Source organism: Gopherus flavomarginatus, chromosome 11, assembly GCF_025201925.1.
Source record: "Gopherus flavomarginatus isolate rGopFla2 chromosome 11, rGopFla2.mat.asm, whole genome shotgun sequence".
In the NCBI taxonomy this organism is placed as follows: Eukaryota; Metazoa; Chordata; order Testudines; family Testudinidae; genus Gopherus; species Gopherus flavomarginatus.
The window spans coordinates 46,201,107-46,221,281 of NC_066627.1; the positions used below are offsets into that span (position 1 = coordinate 46,201,107).

General features: G+C 42.9%; 1 protein-coding gene across 1 annotated transcript; it reads right to left on the bottom strand.

The window, feature by feature from the left end:
- Positions 1-3,613: 3,613 nt before the first annotated feature.
- Positions 3,614-6,313, bottom strand: BHLHE23 (basic helix-loop-helix family member e23). The gene is given in 4 exon segments (XM_050918700.1): positions 3,614-3,738; positions 3,741-3,791; positions 4,686-4,766; positions 5,617-6,313. Coding segments are annotated over 4 exon segments (954 nt in total).
- Positions 6,314-20,175: the final 13,862 nt, after the last annotated feature.

The following is a 20,175-nucleotide window of genomic DNA, read 5'->3' on the forward strand; positions in this document are numbered from 1 at the left end:
AGTAGATTAGGAATATTTTAAAGGTTAAGTTGGATTACTTGAAAATTATCTGACATATATAAATAGACAGATTTTAGAAATTAGATTTTAAGAAATGGCCTTCTGTTTATTGATCCATGAATACATTCCAGCTTTTTTTAATTGGGGGAAAAATTAACCAGTCCTGGTGAAAATCATATTTTGAAGATTATGCTAAAAGAATGGCAGAAATCTCAAATATAGATTTGAAAAAAAAAAACAGTAGTGTATTTTTCCACGTTGCTGGCTGATTTCTTTTATAAATGTATGCCTCAATTTAATGACAGAACACTGTACCTTGATACAGGTTATTCTAGTTAATTGCAAAATAGCTGCAGTTTTTAAATTTGAGTAACACAGGTTTCTAATTTAGCAGGAAAACATTTTTGTTATATTTATATAGTGAATTTTATATTTCAGATACAAGAAAAATTATATGAGAAGCATCCATGGTTTAAAACATCACAAATCCCTCTTTCATTTCCCATTGAACAGGATACTGAAGGGGATTAAAGACTAACGACATATCACAAAAAATTACATTATCAAAATTACTGTAATCAGTCTTTTCTGCATTAATAAGGATTTAATGAAACTTTTCTGCTTTGCAATACCAATCAGAACTCTGTCAGAAGACAGACAGTGGAGTGAAAGCAGATTTTTAATTAAAAATGATTGTTTTGTGCATTACATTGTTCTAAAAAAAACCAAAAAACAAAACTGTTAATTTAGGATAAAACTGCTCTTTGGATGTTTCATATACTGTAAAATTACATGTTGGGCAACAAAGCCCATGTAATAATAATAATGTATATTAGCTTTAATAATGCTGTAAAACCAAGCCTTTTACATTTACAAATAAATTTCCATTGACATTATTGCAAATCTATGCAAATATTTGAACTTTTCCAAATTTACAACATCTTAACGCCAACTAAACAATCTTGTTTCATTTTGCAGAGGAGATGCAGTACCTTTCTGTCCTGCTAAATATGAAAATCTCTCTGAAGCCACAACATTAGTACTGTAGTTTAGAGGACTTAGTTTGTAAAATCATGCAAATGCTCTTTAGGCATCAGTTCCTTATTCTCTTTGGTACTGAATATTCATATGTACAATATTGTACCCTGGTATCTCCTAGTGTTTTGCAGGATGTGCTAAGTATCCTACTGTTCACTTCCTTCCTCCCCACCCCCCCTTCATAATACTGAATGCCTAGTTTTGGTCTTGTAGACTGAGTCACTCAAAATAGTCTGTGTTTTGGAAAGAGAGGCCAGAAACTTGCTATGCTGGGACTCTTTGCTTCCAATAACTTAAATACCACTCGGCCAGGACACAGATGGCGATACCTGGCTTGCTCTAAGCATGTGGAAGCAGTACACCGAGGCCTGCATCCACCAGTGGTCCATAATTCGTAACCATGGTGCATGTCTAAAACAGTAAAGGGATAAAGGCTGTATAAATTTCCTGCTCCTTTTCACTCTTTACAATAAATAGAGTTGCATCGTATTGCTGTCAGTTCACAATTTGAGTTCTATAAGGCAATGGCTCCACCGCAGTGAAGTAATTGGCAAAACTTCTACTCAACGGGAACAGGATCGGGCCCTACATCCATTGCTTCCTTATAAACATCACTTCTACTAAAAATCTAAATCATAGCAATGTATACGAAGAGAATGACTACAACAAAGATATAGAATTATAACTTAAAATATGATATGACTGACTGCTTTGGGAATTCACAGAAGCCTGGTTTCTAGCAGAAAGCTGGATCCTCCTGATGGTTAAAGGCCAGTAAAAGGCTTCATTACCTTTACTACATTCTGTGAGTTGTAACTGACTGGGTTTCAGCAAAGACAATTAAAAGGAGACCGTTGTACTCTGGACTCCCCATCTTCAAACCTGTTGCTTCTCTGTATTTGGTTAATCAAGTTTTATCATGTAAGCTAAAGAACATTTCAGCCAAGATTTGACATTAGCAATGCAAATTGACAACTGTTTCCTACTCACAGTTAATAAGATTATACTGATTAGAAAAATATTATCTAACATTACATGTCTTACAAGAGACAGATATTTGAGAACCGTTTCCCTCTTTGCTTGTGTTTCTAAAGGTGTTTCACAACAGCTGCTCTTAAAGTTTGGAAAACTAAATGGAACTAGAAAACAAATATTTTTTAATTAAAGCTGCAATTCAGTGTGTTTTCTATTAAATTAAGTAGAACAATAATAAGAATTAATAGATTCATGCACAAGCTGCATTTCAGTATTATCTGAGCATACAACACAATTAATATTAAAATGAAGATGAGGCAAGATAAGAAGAGTATTTTAACATAAAAATGGGTTCTCAAAATTTCAAAACTCTCCTTTTGCACCCCCTAAAAGTTGCTGAATGCCACAGATTTTATTCTCACATGGAATATAAAATAGAATTTGAACTAAAAATTACATGAAAAGGGTGAAATCAAATGACAATCTGTAGGATGTTGTCAATTTATTGCAAGGTTAACTCCAAAGATACTGTACCTGAAAATGCAATATTCTCACACTAGGTATTATTAGAGAAGTACAGACACAACCTGATTTCTTTCATCCAAAGTTAGGAATTATCCTCACTGAGACCTTAACAGCATTACAAATATAAGATATAAATTAAATTGAAGCAGACACAAGAAACTAGAAACAGAGGAAGGGTTCAATATGTGTTGCTTCCAGTTGCTTGCCCATGTAAACGTCTGTAAGTACTGCAGACACTGTTAGATGGAAACAATTTATCAGAGTGCCTAGCTTTCAGACTAACTATTAAATAGTTATGGTTTACTCTGTTCCGGTTAAATGCGATACCAGTGCTGTATGCAGGAAAGAAAAAGGAAAAATAAATAGATTTTCTCCACTTAAGTTATAAGACTCACCTTTCTTGATGTGTGTTTTTAGTCATGTCTTAGACGTTATTTTAACATTACCGTTGTGAATTCTAGACTTGTTTTTGAATTTCCAGCTCTTAAAAAGTACTTAGATATTGTAACATTGCCACATTTCCATATGATTTTCTTGATCTTTTATGTTTGAAATTCCATTTTTATTCTACTGGGTATGGGAGTATTTAATTCAAAATTGGTTCTGAGCAGAGTTCTGAATATCTCAAGGTCCCTTAGAAAGTGGATATTTTAATCTGAGGATGGATATGACAAAATAAGGAAGCACTTTTTAACTGGAAAATAGAGAGAAAAGTTAATCAATAAAGTTATATTCAATGGCATTGTTCTACAATATACCTTATATCCATGGAGACTTCCTTAAGCTATGCAGTTACAGAATCAGTCAGTCTTTTCTGTCATAATTATCAGAAAAAGAAGCAATCATAAACCCCATCATTATTAATGATCATCTCTGAATCAAACAAGCTTGTTTTTAATATGAAACTGTTAAATACTTTATTCTATGGCTGTTTTAATAAGAGTGGAAACTTAAGAATTAAACTATTCTGCATTTAAATAACACCAACTGCTTTGTTTCCAGTGCTTGAGCTAGAATTAATAAACGTTTACCATAAAATCATGCTTTAGTGTTAAAATTGAACCTTTGTTGAAAATCATCTCTGGCACTGATTCAGTCTGCAGAATTTAAAATGATTTTTGTGTTTCCTAGTCATTTTTGCTTCAGCAATGGTTCTTCTTGCCTTTAGTTTTGTCAGAAGTGTTTTAAACATAACTTTTGAGTCTCATCTCATTCTCTTTGCCTTGACACATAAAAACAGATAAACTGGTCTTCTGGAAAAAAAAAAGGAAGGATGAAGAAATAAAAATGGAAATGAGTAGAAACCAGTTTTAAGCATATGTCTGTACAAATGGAGGCTTAATCACACACTTCATTTTGCAAATACAAAAGTCTTTTGGAAATGTATTAATTAAAATTAAATACTACAGACAAGCAGCTTTAGCGGGACTGCAGTCCTTGCCAAATTAGCATAACACTGGCGACAGCCATGGAAATTGGTTTAATAACCCTAAATAGTTACACCCCATTCCTAACACAAATGGCCATGGACAGGTCTAGCCCCTCAGGCTGCTACTGTACCAGTTTACGTGGTCACTCTGACATGGGGTGGTGGGTTTTCCTGTCTGAACACAAATTACAGAATGCATCTCAATTATTATTATATAATAATTTGTGAAGCATACAAGGCATCACAGCATTAAAAAAAAATCCCCACAATTTAGGGACTAGCTACAGAGGTCACTTGGTAACTTGCACCAATGTCTCACACACTTGGAGAGAGCCTTTGGTTTAGTGATCACAGTGGGCCAAGCTTCTGACATAATATGGGATTAGGATTTGCAGATACAATAGAGAACCAAGCAAATAGAATAGCAGTGATTTCAAACAATCTGTTATAGTCTTCTCTGATGTTTTATTTTGTTCTGAGCATTAAACTCTTACAAAAATAACTGTCAAGGTATCCCTTTCTAATAAAGCTGCAGCTTTGAGGACAAAGGCTTTAGTCAAGTATTCAAATGCACAAACTCAAACCAACCTATTTCTCTTTAAATGACATGAGTAAATCATTTCTCCGCCCCCTTCAAGATTTATAGGATAAGTTAAAAAAAAAAAAAGTATATTGAAATGGAGTTATCCAATAGTATTTTTAAAACTGACTCTCTCACCTAACTTCCACCAGTCTAATCCAAATGATGTTTCTTTACACCTTACATTGACTTCATCATTTATTTTGCTTAGACTGCCAACTAGTTTAGAGAGATGTAGGACAGAATAAGTGGTTATTCATGTATTTTATTTGTTATAAATACACTTAAATATGTTGAGTGGTTTTATGTTTTGTTTACCAAAGATGAGCAATGACTTTGGAAAATCTGGAAAACGCAACCAAACTAAGAAACAGACAAAAAAGCAGGCAACAGTGTACAATCAAAATGCTTTTGTCAGTCCAAGAATGGGTTCTTAACTTGAAAAGAAACTCATATAATTTTAAAGCTTCCATGGTTTTACCAACACCACAAAAAACACCTGAAAGCTGATCAGATGGCATTTTAGTTTAATTCTTGGGCACTATTAGATGAATTTTCCCCTTTTTATAGGTGATTTTGCATTCTGAAAACATTGCATAGTTTTTACCCAGGTTGCTCAATCCAAAGAAAACTTACTGAGATTTCCATTTCCAGATTTTTCTCTCTGTGTATGGGTGTGTTTTAAAAACTTTGTTTAAACGGACCAAGAAACTTTGCTGGCCAAAGCAAGTTGATAGGCAAAAGTTATGCTCAAAGTTAATCCATTAACAAGCTGGGAATAAAATAAAATAAAAAAACACTACAGAAAGTTGCAAGCAGCATGACTGCATTCAAAACCATGGAGCGGTGGGGAGCATGTTACAGAATTTTAGCTAAGTGAACTTTAAAAAGGCGGGGTTGTTTTGTCCAAACAGCTTTCAAATATTTCCCAATGAGAGAGCAAAAGAAATAGTAAAATACAAAATTAAAAAAAAAGAAAAGAAAAAAAACTTAACTGATGGTTGGAAGCCAGGGCTGATGGAGTGGGAAGAAAAGCTGACAGGCAAAAGAAATCAAGGTTTATCATTACAGTGTTTGCAGAGCGTGGAGGCTGTCCCAGGGAAGGCAGTGCATTTCTCAGGGCAGCTGGGCAGGGCGGTGCCCGAGAAGGGGTACACAGCTGACTGTCCGAAGGGGTTGAGTGTGGCAGGGAGAGGGGTGCTGAGGGTCTGCCCTTGGTTCAGATAGGCCACTAGCCGCCTCATCTCCTCCAGAGCCTGCGCCTGCATGAGGATGTAGTTCTTGGCCAGCAGCAGGGTGGCGATTTTGGAGAGTTTCCTCACCGAGGGGCTGTGGGCGTAGGGGATGACCGAGCGCAGCCCGTCCAGCGCGTCGTTCAGGTCGTGCATCCGCCGGCGCTCCCGGGCGTTGATGCTGAGCCGCAGCGAGCGCTGCTCCTTGGGCTTCTTCCCCTGCAGTTTGCCGTCCCGCTCGTACGCCGGGCTCCCCTTGGCCGGCTCGAAGGCGTCCTCCTCGTCCCCGCTCTGCTCGCCGCTGCTCTCCGCCGACTTGCCCAGCGGGGTGGGGTGGAAAGCCCCGCCGCTGCCCGCGTAGCCCCGCGGGCTCTCCGCCGCGCCGCGCCCCGGCCCGTAGGCGAAGGCGGACTGGCCGTAGCTCTGAGCCAGGGCCAGGTAGGGGTCGCTGCCCAGGGACTTCAGCTCGGCCATCGCCTTGTCGGGGAGGTCCCCGGAGCCCGGGAAGAGCTCGGCTCCCTGGGCAACACTCATGGGCGCACGGGGCACTTTCCCTGCGCCTGCCCCCTCCCCTGCTGGGGTCTGCGCCCCTCCTGCGCTGCGCTGCGCGCCCCTCCTGCGCCCTGGCGGGTCGCGGGGTCTGCGCCCCTCCCGGGGGTGTGCGCTCCCTTGCTGGGTGTCTGGGTGTCTCTCGTTCCGGTCTGGCTGGCACCGCGCTGTGCCCTGGCTGGGGGCGGGATATGAATCATCTCCTTTCCCAGCCGCCCGTTATATTCCAGAGAGGGGCCCGCTGGGATTCACCAGCCGCCCAATCAGAGAGATCTCTTTAATTAATGGTATTGTAGGGCATTAAAACACAGGGAGGAGAAGCCAAGGTAGCGCCGGGCCAGGGACGGCTACTTAGCCAACGAAGCCAGTGAGCTCCCCCAAAGGGCCGGCCGTTCCCCACAGCCCGGCCCTGGACGGTGCATTTCTTTTCAGGTGGAGAGGACAGAGCCAGAGGCATGCTCAGAGCTTGCCATTTGATTGTGCTTTTAATGGAGAGGCGCCTGTCTGCCCACTCCAATAAACACCTTCCCTACAGCAGCAAGGGTGGCAGCTAAACAGCTGTGACAATCGCCAGGTTTCCAGGATTAGCCCTTTGCAACTTCTGCTGCCAGGAGCCACGTGGGACCTCCCAGCAGTCCGGCCCGGGGACTCTTTAATCACTACCAGTGTGACAATCCGCAGATCCTCTGTGATGACTTCCACACGGGCACGGACCTAGGCTGGAGTTCTCCATCCCGAAAACTGGGACCCACCCGCCTCCTTCATCGGGGCTGCAGCTTGAGGGGTGTAGTTAGATCTAATCTCCTTCCGGGAGGGGAAAGATCGCTCGGTGCTTATGCCGTCTGGCCTGACAACAGAGCAAACAACTGGGCGAGCTCACACTGGCGTTACAGGAGGAAGCTTAATGGAGGGGAACTTGCAAACAAGCACTTGCTGTCCAACTTTTCCTTGCAAAACCAAGTCACGATGCTGAGGCCAAACGTACACCGCCTCTCCCCCAGCTCATTAGGAGAAGGGAGGCAGTTGAAGTGAAACGGAGAAAAGTTTTAATATGAGTCATTTTGCTGGTTTTCTGCTACAGTAGAAAGTTTGCAGCCCCTTGCATTATGCGACCTTTACTTGTTGAACTCAGTTTTTCCTCGCTCCACTTATCTAGTGCCCCCTACCACTTTTCTGTAAAGTTCCCCGGAGTACCGCCCACATGTCACTTTGCAAGGCTTCTCCAGACCTAGCAAGCGGAACATGTTTCTGCTCTTAAAAATATCAGCCCCGTAGAAAGGCGCCGTGGTTATAGCAGAATCCAGACGCACAGCTGAGCCGATACAGTATCCAAAAAGCCCAGTCTGGGTGCCAGCGAGTGTTTGAAGATGTAGTAATCAGAGGCATATTACCCAATATTCTTCATTAAAAACAGGGTGTCTCTAGTCAGACCATTTTTATGGATAAAACACAGAGCCTTAATCCAACTATGCAAAACAAAAACCAGGATCAGTCCCCTTCAAACTGTCCTCCACACCTGCCCTCATGTAAAATCCCAAACCAAAACAAACCCCGGGGCTGGGGTGTGGGAGTTGTGAGTGTATGTTTTAAGTGGTCTCCTTCCAATATTTTAATATAATACAAATAATAATGTACCCAGTCTGCTTTCTGTGCGTTGTCCCTCAGCCATGCCTGTTGTGGGAAGGGAATCCATGACCAGGGATCTGGTAATAATAGGTTATGGAAGCTTTCACCTCTCCTTCACTGGGGTGAATCCAACTTGGAATCATTAGTGAACCAAAGCATTACCAGCTGACATCTGTATGGTAGCCTCTATGAAATAAATTGGTGATCTAAGTCCAGTCCCTCATAGGGACAGACATGTATATATCACAAAAGAGAACAGTCACTTGTCATAACTGACACCCTCTGGGGTCTGATCATTTGGGTATTATGCATGCAACTCTCTAGTAAGATTAATAGGCATTTTGCCTGCATGAGGGACTGAAGGGTTAGACCCTTGTGTGGTAATCTCAGAAGAGGAGTAAAGGAGTGAATGGGAATGGAGAGTGATTTACTCTTTCAGCCTTACCAGAAGTCTCTCCTGGCTGGGATTTATGCCCCTTGTTAACCAGTATTGAGCAAGGTTGCACCACTGCTATGCAGATTGTTCTTACTCTAATAATAAACACAGGCTGTAGCATTTTGTTGGGTTTAGTATGCGGGTGCCGTTGGTGGCCTGTGATATGCAGGAGGTCAGATTAGATAATCTGGTGGTCCCATCTGGCCTTAAACTCTGTTACTCACAGTCTACTACTGTCAGACCAGCACGATTTACAAGCAGCAACATCGCTTTATTTTCTTTGGGGTAACGTGGTTGCAATGATGAACCAGGGGAAAGAGATGGTAATGTGGCCTGCAAAATTGGTTTAAAATATCAAAACTCACTGGGTTAATTCAGGCCTTCTAAGATGGACACATTGAGTTCCATGCAATCTACCATGGGGGAAGAGTTCCTAAAAACGTATATGTTTGTTGTAATGTGTTTCAAAAAGGAAGTCTTTAAGCCCAAATCCAGGCCTGGAGCTGCACCCTGTCAGCCAGATGCACAGACTTCAACCCCAAAATAACTCATGGCACTTTTTGTAAGACACTAGGGGTTCACCCCAATATCCTTAGCCCAGAATCACCTCCTGCAACCTTCTACGGTAGACGGTGTTGTCCTGCCACCTGCTGCTGCTGTCTTCCACCTGAATTTCAGTGATTATTCCTGTATATAATTACACAACTAGTCTGATGTACATGACTGATTTGAAGTGTGATACGTAAACCCAGGATATTATTCATTCAAACTAACTAGAATCGGTCAAATTCATTCCTAATGTTGAATTTAATGAAGTTACACTAAGGATGTATTTAATCCATCCATAACTCCCATAAAGAAAATCAAATTGCAGCTATCTGTATTGATACTTCTTTTATAAACACAAAAATGCACAGATTTAGTCTATGGAGTTAGACCATGGTGCATTTAAGGAAGGCATCTAAACAGGCATGACAAAGTGGGACTGTTCTTAATGTTTCCTCTGAATACTGTGTGGGTGCCTCAGTTTCCCCTATGCATTTTTAAAGTTCCTAAGTGGTGGGATAAAGGCTAGTGTGCATAAATCACTGACACTCTGTCTCCTGGCAACAAATGGCTGTGGCTCTTCCCCCCCTGCAAGGGGATAGCTAAAGGTGAACAAAGAGATCAGGTGACCTCCTGGCCCCGGAAAGAGGAAAAGGTCAGAAAGGAGGGGCCGGGCGGGGTTTCAGTTGGGGCTGGCTGGGGATGGGAAGTGAGTGCAGACAGGGTTGTCTGGCTCACTGGGCCCCAGAATGGACCTGGCTGAGGGATCTCGTTCGCTGTACCTACAAGCTCATGTTCCTGTCATCCAATAAACTTCTGTTTTACTGGCTGGCTGAGAGTCACGTCTGACTGCGGAGTGGGGGTGCAGGACCCTGTGGCTTCCCCAGGACCCTGCCTGGGTGGACTCGCTGTGGGAGGGGTGTCTCTCCCCCAGTCATGGCAGGTCTGGGGCTGGCAGAGAGGCATCTTTCCCTGCCGTAGCCCTGAGTGCCTGTGTGGTGTTTAATAGGCTGCATAGAGGGAACATGGTGAGCACTGGTATTATTATTTATTATTTGTATTGATGTGGTGCCTAGGAGCCCCAGTCACAGAGCAGGACCCTGCTGTGTTAGATGCTGTACAAACACAGAACAAAATGATGGTCCCTATTACAAACAGCTTGCAATCCAAGCATACAATGAGAGACTGATGAATACAGCTAGACATGGAGTGTACAAGAAAACAATGCAACGGTATCAGTCCTGTGACAGGCTGTGGTTTTAGCACATCAGCTGCTGAACCATTGTCAAGTTTTTTGTAGGAAACATGGCAAGGAGAAGTTTAAGGGGTCTTGGAGGAGGAGACTGCGGTGGCCTTGTGGATGACTATGGGGAAACTTCTCTTATAGATGAGGAGCACCATGGGAGAAAGCACGAAGGGGCTTGTTGGAAAGTTTAATGAGTGGGTGATGAAGGCGGACATCTGTGGTCCATCGGAGGTGGGAGTCAACACCTCGATAGCATACAAGATGATAGGTAACATGGGGATGGGCAAGTGAAGACAAGTAGCTTATGTCTGATGAGATGGAGAAAGGGAAGCTATTTCTGTCTTGAGACATTCTAGAAGGAGTAATTCCTTAACGTGCTTGAGAACTACTGAAGTGAGGGGGCAATGTGGCCTTAAAGAAAGCAAAACACACATAGTATGTGATGAAGGAGCAGGCTTTGCTTGAGCTATACATTTCTTACCTTGCTTGGATTTCTTTTTCTATGTGACCTTAACTCTCAAATATCTGTGTTTGTAATGATTCATTTTGGAATAATTACAACATCCCTGGAATGTTTTATGCCTCTAAATTACTAACACGTGCTCAATCTTAATTCAGTTTAAACAGAGATTTTTAGCTGAGAATAAATAAAAGTAATGAGATTAAATGAAGAAAAGGAAAATGTAAATTGAGTAACAGAACAAAAAAAAGGCCTAATGGTGCTATTGATTAGTGTGTAACAGTCTCCCAAGTGGCAGAAGCAGAAGCCCCCTCATAGCAGACAAAGCATTGACTTGTAGGGCATCTGAAACATTTTGCCCTCATGCTCCACCTTTATCAAAGCAAATAATCAGAGGCTGAACGTTAGGGTGTGCTGGAGGAATTGTTCAGAGAGATCAGCTGAAACCTTTCAGGGAGATGGGTGAATTTGTTCCTGTGGCCAGGCTAACCCAGATTGATATTGGAGACTAACCTATCTCTGCAGGGGAAGAGAGGCTCAAAGAGAAAAAGGATGGGGGCAGGGGGAAACAGTAATGAGGAGCAGGGGGCACAAGAGCTGAAGGTGAAGAGGCTGGGGGTAGGCGTTTCCCTCATGCCGTCTCCTCCCCATTCTGTTCCCATTGCATGCCCACCATTAATGACTCCATTCCTCCTTGGAGCCACTGCCTATTTCCACTTCACTTCATCCCATCCTTGCTAGCAAGGCCCTTCCTGAGACAGCTGGTGGCCACCTCCTCTTTTGCCCCTATTTGTCCTCCCTAGAGGCTTCACACTGCCTAGGCACCAGTAGATGGAGCTTTGAGCATCGAGGAGGAGAGTGAGTTTCCTTGCCCTCAAAGCCAGCAAAATGGCTGCCTCCAGCAGCTGGCAGGTGTTACTGCAGGGGAATTCCTGCTCATTCCCTGCAACATGCATGAGAACAATTTTAGCTGGAGCTGGAACTAGCTCTTGGGAGAATTTCACTGGGAAACCCAGGCAGCCATTTGTATTTGCTGGGCTTCAGGACTGTAAATAGAAGGGTAATAAAAGAGTTTTGTGCCCCAGCCAGACACTGTATAGGCCTATGGCCTGGCCCCAAAGTTTGAGAAAGCCCAAGTCAGGAGATAATCCCTGAGACTAGCAAGAAGGAAACTCAGGTAATCATAATGGGAGGTAATAAGAGCACAGTGAGTTGAGGCTGTGAGCAGATGGAAATCTTGATAAGACAGACGCAACCAGTTTGTAAAGGAGGTTATTTGTTTCAGTAAATGACAGCTTGGGAACAAAGGGGACACCAAGCTTTCTGCTGCATGTGGCATGTTTTCACCAGGTCCCTACAAAGTATAGTTTGCATGTCCTTTTGCCATTACCTTCCCCTCCCTTTTGCGCTAATGTGAAATGACTAGCTTGTCTCCCTTCACATTATAACCAACAACACTAAGATACACAATGACACATGCACACTCTCTCATGCTAGCAATAGTCAGGCACTCAAGAGAGCTAGGGTGCTAATTTTCTCTGTGAGTTTTAATCTGAAGGTCACTTTGCTACTCTTTGTGATAGGTGTACAGGTAAAGCTTCACAATCCTATAGGCCTAGGAATGTGCATGTAAACATGGAGACTGTGTAATAAAAGGACAAACTATTTCCTTTTTACTCATCTCCCCACAGCTCACCTCCAGAGTCTGAATCTGTAGCAGTTTCTGCATATAGTCTCTCTCTTTCACTGCCCTCCTCACAGATTTCCATCCCATTAAGACTGTTTACCTGCTTTAACTACTTGATTGCTTCATGACAGTAAGACATCTGAAGTACTAATCGAACAGATCTGTATATTAACCTTTTTCAACCAATGTTTGCTCTTAGATGCAGCCAGGCACAGATTAATTGATAATATCAGTAGACAATCCTGTTTTGCAAGTGATCATAACAAGTAGAGATAAGTACTGGAAATTAGCCCTCACTGCCAGTAAAAATCACGCCCGTGAAGAACGATGGCATGACAGGCACTTATTTAACGAGTTATAGTAGCACAAGACATGTTAAATGCAGTGCTGGAATTGGAAAAAAAAATTACACATATCCAATTAAGCTACCTCCAAGGCAGAGGAGGGCCAACAGTTAGAACTAAATTCCTTTATAAAGACATCATTGTGCTGTTGGCAGGGGGAATAAACCTGGACAGTAACCAGGGCCGCCCGAAGGGAGGGGGGAGACAAATGGGACAATTTGTCCCAGGCCCCGGGCCTCACAGAGGCCGCCACGAGAATTTAGTATTCTATAGTATTGCAACTTTTTTTTTAAGGAAGGGCCCCCGAAATTGCTTTGCCCCAGGCCCCCTGAATCCTCTGGGCAGCCCTGTCAATAACAAAGACCCTGGCTTCAGAGGTAGGTCTAACCTGTCTTAAGGTCATTTGTGTCAATAATTCCTATGTAGGTTCTCAAGGGGGTTTATATATAGATCACGTCTTCAAAAGGTTAAATTCCTACCTTTCGATACTGACAAACAGAAGAGTAGCCCTATCAGTCACAACAGGGCTCATTAGGAACTGACACACAGAGGCGACATATGGGGAGGTATATGGGGTCACAAGGCTCCCCCACCCCGTATTTCTGCCAGGATTTATATGCTCTGCCCTGAATCCCTCGCATACCACCAGCACCTTTAAATTGTGCCCCACACTATCAACAGTTACATGTTGCTTCTGTTTGACAGTGCTGCTTTATGTATTCATAAAAGACACAATCGAGAGGCCCCCCCTGGATGCTGCTTGAATTTGAGCTAAAATCTGGACTTCAGAAAAAAGCATCACAGAGTCCAGTCCAGACTTCTCTCTCAAAATTCATCTGCACACAACAGTCTCTGACGATATTTGACACTGAAACCTGATGTCGCTGCAAATTGTGAAACAGAAATGCTGATTTGGGCTTTGACATGTTGGGCTGTAATAGCACTGAAAGAGGAGGATTGGAAAAAAAATAGTAACAGGGGAATGACCCATATGGAGAAATATTTGTGGAGATAAGGTAAATTCTTCCAAACAATTTGGAGAGACAGGACATCCTTGCGTGTCAAGAGAGTATTTGATATCCCCTTAATAGTTAAAATAGAAAATAACTGTAATATACTAGATGCTGTATGGTACTTGCTAACTTTTTAAATGTGACTTTATATACTACTTTACATCTTCAAAACTCTGTATAACAGTGGTTTTCAACCTGTGATTGGTAGACCCCAGGAATCTGCAGACTATGGCTAAGATTTCCAAAGGTGAAATCCAAAATTCAAAATTTTTTAGGGGTCTGCAAATGAAAAAAGGTTGAAAACCACTGCTGTAAACATTTTAAACAGTTAGTTGTAGGTAATTAATCTTTATAATTGTAAGTGCCTCAAGGTAGGGTTCTTACCCTGATTGTGTCTGGTACAGCACAAAGCCTGCTCTAAATAATGAATGATTATAATAATTTGATTGCTTAACTACCCATTTCTACTTTGTTGTGTAAAGGTCTCTTTGATGCCTTGAAATATGTAGGGCTGCAAACAGTCACACTCACTACATAGATATGTGTAGCATTTGCATTCCCAATAAGACAAAGCAATCAGGCTGCACAAGTAAGTCACTTCCTCTTGGGAGTACTTCAGAACCACAACTCCCAGATTCCACTGCCGCTCCCCCAGATGACCTCATCATAACAAGGTGGCTTCTGGGCATAAAAATGGGTTTGGGACTTGTAGTCTCACCTGTGCTGGTTATTGCCACTTGTTACCATAGGAAGAGATTGAACAACTTTATTTTCTTTTAATGTGAGAGAAAAACACATTCTTCGAGTTGAAACATTTATTTTATGTATCTTGAAAACAGAGGCCCCAGGGAAAAAGTAGGTAAAAACAAAAACAAACAAAAAGACACCCAACCAAAATCAAACCAAAGGGGAAAATAATAGAATCACAGAATGATAGAATCATAGATATGTAGGGCTGGAAGGGACCTTGACAGATCATCTAATTCATTCCTCCTTTGCTGAGACAGGATAACGTGTACCTAGACCATCCCAGACAGGTGTTTGTCTGTTTTTAGAAACCTCCAATGACAGGGATTCCACAGCTTCCTTAAGTAATCATAGACGTGTAGGAATGGAAGGGACCCCAACAATCTAGTCTAGTCCCCTGCACTCAGAGCAGGACTAAGTAATCATTTCATTTAATTCCAGAGCTTAATTATCCCTAGAGTTAGAAAGTTTTTGTGAATATCTAACCTGAATCTCCCTTGCTGTAAACTGAGTCGATTACTTCATGTCTTACTCTAAGTGGACATGGAGAACAATTGATCACACTCCTCTTATAACAACCTTCTGCATATTTGAAGACTAATGTCCTCCCTCAGCTTTTTTTTCTTAGACTCGACGTGCTCAATTCTTTCAAACTTTCTTCATAGGTCATGTTTTCCAAAACCGGTTATCATTTTTGTTGTTTTTCTCTGGACTCACTCCAACATGTTCACATCTTTATCAAAGTATGGTGCTCGAAACTGGACACAGTACTCCAGCTGAGGCCTCACAAGTGCTGAGTAGAGTGGGACAATTACCTCTCATGTCTTACAAATTAGACTTCTCTTAATATATCCCAGAATGACATTTGCCTTTTTTGCCACAGAATCACCCTGCTGATTCATATTCAATTTGTGATCCACTGTACCCCCCAAATCCTTTTCTTCAGTACTACTGCCTTGCAATTTATTCCCCAGTATGTATTTGTGCATTTACGTTTTCCTTCCTAAGTATAGTACTTTGCACTTATCTATTAAATTTCATTTTATTGGTTTCAGACCAATTCTCCAATTTATCATGATCATTCTGAATTCTAATCTTGTCTTCCAAAGTGCTTGCAACCCCTCCCAGCTTGGTGTCATCTGTAAATTTTATAAACATATTCTCTACTCCATTACTTAAATCGTTAATGAAAATATTGAATAGTGCCAGATGCAAGACAGACACCTGTGGGACCCCACCTGATATGTCATCCTAGTTTGACGGTGAACCATAACTACTCTTATGAAGAAGTTATCAGTAGATAAATATAGAGTGAGATATCAATAGAGAATGCATCAGGAACAAACAAACCCAAAACCTAATATAGGCACCACTGAGCATTTTAAATGTCTAAAGAACTGGAATGAGATAAAGCTGAGTGTCAGAGTCCAAATCTTGACCCAGATACAAAAAATTTCCCACAGTTTGTGGGTGTTCAGAACTGGAGTTTTGGTTGGGGGCCCCTATCTAAATAGGAATTGTGAAAGAGGCAAATGCAACCTTGGATGTAGCAGGTGAGGTGAGCAGAGATAGAGATGTATTAATGCCATTGTACAAGGTACTGGTAAGACTTCATCTGGAATACTTGCACCATTCTGGTCATCCAAGTTCAAGAAAGATGATTTCAAACTGGAACAGGTGTAAAGAAAAGGTAGGATCATCAGGGGCCTGTTTTATGAGAGGAGACTGGAAGAGCTTGGCTTATTTAGCCTAGCAAAATGAAGGCTGAGATGGGCTATGCTTGCTCTCTATAAATACACCAGGTGGGTAATCACCAGGGAGAATGGAGGAAGAGCTATTTACGCTCAGGGACAATTTTGGCACAAGAACAACTGGGTATAAACTTGTCATGAATATATTTAGAGTGGAAATTAGAAGAAGGTTCTAATGCCCCAAGGAGTGAGGTTCAGGAACAGCTCCCAGTAGGTAGGGTTGCCAACTGTCTAATCACACAAACCCGAACACCCTTGCCCTGCCTCTGCCCCTTCCTCTTCCTCTGAGGCCCTGTCCTTGCCCTGCCCCTTCTCTGAGGTCCCGCCCGACTCACTCCATCCCCCTCCCTCTGTCGCTTGCTCTCCCCCACCCTCATTCACTTTCACCGGGCTGGGGCAGGGAGTTGGGTTGTGGGAGGGGGTGCGGGCTCTGGGCTGGGGCTGAGGGGTCTGAAATGTAGGAGGGGGCTCTGGGCTGAGCCTGGGGTAGGGGGTTGGGGTACAGGTGGGGGGTGTAGGCTCTGGAAGGGAGTTTGGGTGCAGGATGGGGATCAGGGCAGAGGGTTGGGGTGAGGGAGGGGGTGAAGGATGTGAGTTCTGGCCAGGTGACATTTATCTCAGGCGGCTCCCGGTTGGTGGCACAGCATGTCCCTGCCTGCTTTGGCCCTGCACCCCTCCCGGAAGTGGCCAGCACATCCCTGCAGCCCCTGGGGGGCAGGGCAGGGGGATCTGCATGCTGCCCCTGCCTGCAAGCACCGTCTCCGCAGCTCCCATTGGCAGCAGTTCCTGGCCAAAGGGAGCTGCAGAGTTGGTGCTTCGGGCAGGGGCAGCATGCGGAGACCCCTTGCCCCCACCAGGGGCCACAGGGACATGTTGGCCATTTCCAGGAGTGGCGCAGGGCTAAGGCAGGCAGGGAGCCTGCCTTAGCCCGGCTGTGCCACTGGACTTTTAGCGGCCTAAAATCTCCCAGATTGGCTTCAGTGGCCTCCGGGAGATAGAGACCGATTCTGGGAGACACCTGGCAAAACCAGGAGGTTTGGCGACCCTACCAGTAGGAGTAGTGGGAGCTGTTATAATAACTGGGCCTACAAATGTACCCTAATTTTGAGCTCAACCGTGACCAGTGAGTGAAATAAAATGTCACAATAACCAATGATAGATGCTGATGGAAAAAGATGCAAAAAAGAGAGAGAGGCTGAAGCAGTTCAAGTAAAATGGCCCGGTGATATGGCCCATGATATAATTCAAGGGTTGCCTGAAGATCATGCCTGGCAAAGAGCAGCAGTGTGAGGCCAGAAATCAATGAGCCAAAAACTAGGCCTAATTGGTGGACAAAATAATGAGGGGATGGGGTGTTTCACCCCTCTCCCCCTTTTGGGGTCCTTAAAAAAAAACAAAGAAACTGTGGGAGGAAACGCTGGGGGAGGCTATCGTGATGCTGACTGACATAAAGATGGGGAATGAGCAAGTTTCAACATTATGGCTACCACCCCACCTCCACTGTTTCTAGGACCCTGGATCTTCTTCCTCCCAATCCTGAGAGACCTCTTGACCAGCCCGGGCCAGAGAGAGGGCCTTAGATGACATCACCACCTCCACTGACTCAGGCTAAATCCAGACCTTCACCAGGGACATGAGATTTTGTCACCCCTCTTGCCCTCTCCCCCCACACCTGGTGTGTTCTTTTCCTTCCCCAGCTCATTTCTCTTCCTCTCTCTCTCCTTTTTTCCTATTGTGTCCAGTTCTGGGCACCCCATTTCAAGAAAGATGTGGAGAAATTGGACAGGGTCCAGAGAAGAGCAACAAGAATGATTAAAGGTCTAGAGAACATGACCTATGAAGGAAGGCTGAAAGAATTGGGTTTGTTCAGTTTGGAAAAGAGAAGACAGAGGGGAGATGATAGCAGTTTTCAGGTATCTAAAAGGGTGTCATAAGGAGGAAGGAGAAAACTTGTTCATCTTAGCCTCCAATGATAGAACAAGAAGCAATGGGCTTAAACTGCAGCAAGGGAGGTTTAGGTTGGACATTAGGAAAAAAGTTCCTAACTGTCAGGGTGGTTAAACACTGGAATAAATTGCCTAGAAAGGTTGTGGAATCTCCATCGCTGGAGATATTTAAGAGTAGGTTAGATAAATGTCTATCAGGGATGGTCTAGACAGTATTTGGTCCTGCCATGAGGGCAGGGGACTGGACTCGATGACCTCTCGAGGTCCCTTCCAGCCCTAGTATCTATGAATCTATAAAAGCTGATTTAGCCGGCCAAGACTATCTTTTGCAACACCGCTCTCAGCCTGTGACCAAAGAGGCAGTTAAAAGCAATATCTTCAATAGCCCAGTGCTGGTACAAGTTTGTCTGGTTTTGGAGTGGCTGAGGTGACCGTGTGCCTGGGTTTTTCCAGCAGGGAGACTGCAAGTGAGCGTCAACACCAGAGACAGAGGCACATTTCCTATCTTTGTTGTTTGTTCTGCTCCTCCTTTTGGGTGTGTTTGTCTCAAAGGCAGCAGGATTAGACTTTTAACAACAGCAACAATCACAGCTTCAGCCCAGCTCAACTCACCTTTTCTCTTTCCCCCCCAAAAAGAGAGTCATTACTCTCTAAGCCAAGAGACTGTCAAACAAGAGGGGTTTCCTCTAAAGACTCTCTGCAGCTGGAGGAAAGGGGAACAAGAGGTGTTAAAGTGAAAGCCTGACTTAATACTTTTCTCTTCAAATGCATTAGCTGTTTTTCTTTCTTTTCTGTGTCTTTAATACAACGTTAAAGGTTTTTAATAATGTGTTTGCCATGGACTAAGCAGACTGAGGTCTCTGTGGACCAGACTCTGAACTTTGTTTAACACTGTTTAATTTTGGAGAGGCACTGGGTCATGTTTACACCTTTGACTCTTTGGGTTCTGTTATTCTAGCTAAATTACTACACCAGGGCAAACAACCCAACTAGTTTTAAAATGGAAGTTGCTAAGTTTACAGGTAGGGTTATAAAATTGAGTTACCTGACATAGGTGGGAACTGGACTCAGTGGTCCAGGAGGTCCCTTCCACTCCTGTGTTCTAAGTTCCTAAGAACAAACTTATTACAAGCGAAGACTTGTCACCTTATTTAAAAAGAAATCAGGATGTGTGTCCAACCCTCTGAATTAAGTTTTGACCACATGGTCTAGGTCAGAAACAGGTATTTTTCCATTTGAGAAGGGAAGGAAAGAAGCATAGAAAACACAATAGCACGAATTTGTTACACTAACAACAAAACATAAATAGAAAACAGAGAAGATTAAAAAATAAGACCAATGTGCACTGACCAAGGGCTTTAAAGGTTTGTGTCCAAACATACTGTGCATTAAAATATCATTTGCCTTTTATTGTATTGAGATTAAAAGTCCACAGTATTTGATGTATCATTTTTCCTCTGTGGTTCTGCAATCAATGCTGTGTATCTTGACTGGACATTCAGTGGAGTCAGATGTGAAAAAAATACCTTTATTTATAAGTAACTTGCAGGAAATTGAGTGCATCTTGTTTTTAAAAGTCATATAGTGACACCTAGCGCCCATTTAATGGATTGCATTTTTTGCCTCAAAAAAGAATGCTGAAGGCAATTCACATAGATGACCTCTGTGAAATTTTAATAGTTATAAATTAACCTAAAACTCCCCACATGATTTTCATTAGCCAAAGCAATGAGGCAGAGATTATAAAGTGATAAAACTTCAGAGTGAGGACCAAAGGGTAAGGGAGATGGCAAGGAGTGAACTTTTTTAAAGCCTGTCTTAGGGTGTTATACCGCTGCCAATCACTGCAGTATCTGAGGGCCTTCCATGTAAATCTATGCCCGGTTTCTGAAAGGCAGCTAGCATTTTAGCAACCCTAGGACCCCTTCCTCTACTTCAGAGCAAATAGCTGGAAATCAAGAAGAAAGAGAGAGGTGTGGGGTCAGGTATGTGTGGTCAAGGGACATGAGGCAATCATCCACTATACTCAATTCACAGGAGATGGA